Consider the following 961-nt stretch of genomic DNA (forward strand, 5'->3'; position numbering starts at 1 on the left):
GTGTATGCACTGACGTGCACCCGCATGCTTGGCTTTCGTCTGCGTGCTTTGTGAAGATGTCAATCAAAAAACCCCATCTATTTTGCAATGCACTGTGTAATTCATCGGCAGGCTTGGTCGCTAAAACTTTGCTGATGATCTCAGAGAAGACCTTAATTTTTCCGTGGAGGTTGTCAATTATGTGAAAAGCAGTGCATTGAACACTCGATTATTTGCGGCACTCTGTGAAAGTTTGAATGCTGACCACATGGCACTTCTCTATCATACAGAAGTTTGTTGGTTATCAAAAGGAAACATGCTTGGCCGGATTTATGAACTGAGAGAAGCAGTGGCAGAGTTTTTGGAGCAACGAGGAAGACGCACAATGTGTCGAGCTTTCAAAAGTGAACATTTTCAGCTTAGCCTGGCATATCTTGCAGATATTTTTGAAGCACTGAATTCACTGAATTTGAAACTGCAAGGAGCAAACGCGAATGTTATGGCTCATTATGATATTGTTCAAGGCTTCATTGCAAAAATTTTCTTTATGGTTTAAAACAAGTTGAAAGAGGAAATTTAGCATGGTTTTCAAGACTCAACGAGCTTTTTCAGTGATAAATGTATCAGCAAAGTTTTGAAAAGAAAAATGAAAGGGCACCTTAGAAGCCTACAAGATGAGATTTTCACTATTTTCCTGACGTGAAACCTCAAAACCTGATCTATAAACTTGTGAGAAATCCATTTTTAGTTAATGTCGAAGACCTTTCACACGATCTTCAAGAAGAAGCCATTGAATTGCAATTCAACAACCTAGCTAAAGACAGCTTTGAAAGTATGCCATTAGAAAACTTCTGGGTGAAGTTACAAGCAGAATATCCTAAAATAAGTTCACAAAGCTTACGTATATTGGTTCCTTTCTCCTCAACGTACCTTGTGCCCGCTTCTCAGCTCTCATGACACTTAATACTCAACACCAAAACAG

General features: G+C 39.1%; 1 protein-coding gene across 1 annotated transcript; it reads left to right on the top strand.

Annotated features, from left to right (window-relative positions):
- The first annotated feature begins 295 nt into the window (after window positions 1–295).
- Window positions 296–793, top strand: Tsp_15971 (zinc finger protein). The gene is made up of 2 exons (XM_003367767.1): window positions 296–529; window positions 728–793. Exons 1-2 carry the CDS (start codon window positions 296–298, stop codon window positions 791–793), a joined length of 300 nt encoding a protein of 99 aa, XP_003367815.1.
- Window positions 794–961: the final 168 nt, after the last annotated feature.

This window comes from Trichinella spiralis, assembly GCF_000181795.1.
Source record: "Trichinella spiralis strain ISS 195 chromosome Unknown Scfld3719, whole genome shotgun sequence".
Classification (NCBI taxonomy): Eukaryota; Metazoa; Nematoda; class Enoplea; order Trichinellida; family Trichinellidae; genus Trichinella; species Trichinella spiralis.

Excerpts from the sequence above, each read along its gene's own strand:
- Tsp_15971 (XM_003367767.1), top strand. The coding sequence starts at position 296 with ATGCTTGGCCGGATTTATGAACTGAGAGAAGCAGTGGCAGAGTTTTTG. Across the intron at positions 530-727 it reads TTGCAAAAATTTTCTTTATG|TTAATGTCGAAGACCTTTCA; the intron begins GTTTAAAACAAG and ends ATCCATTTTTAG.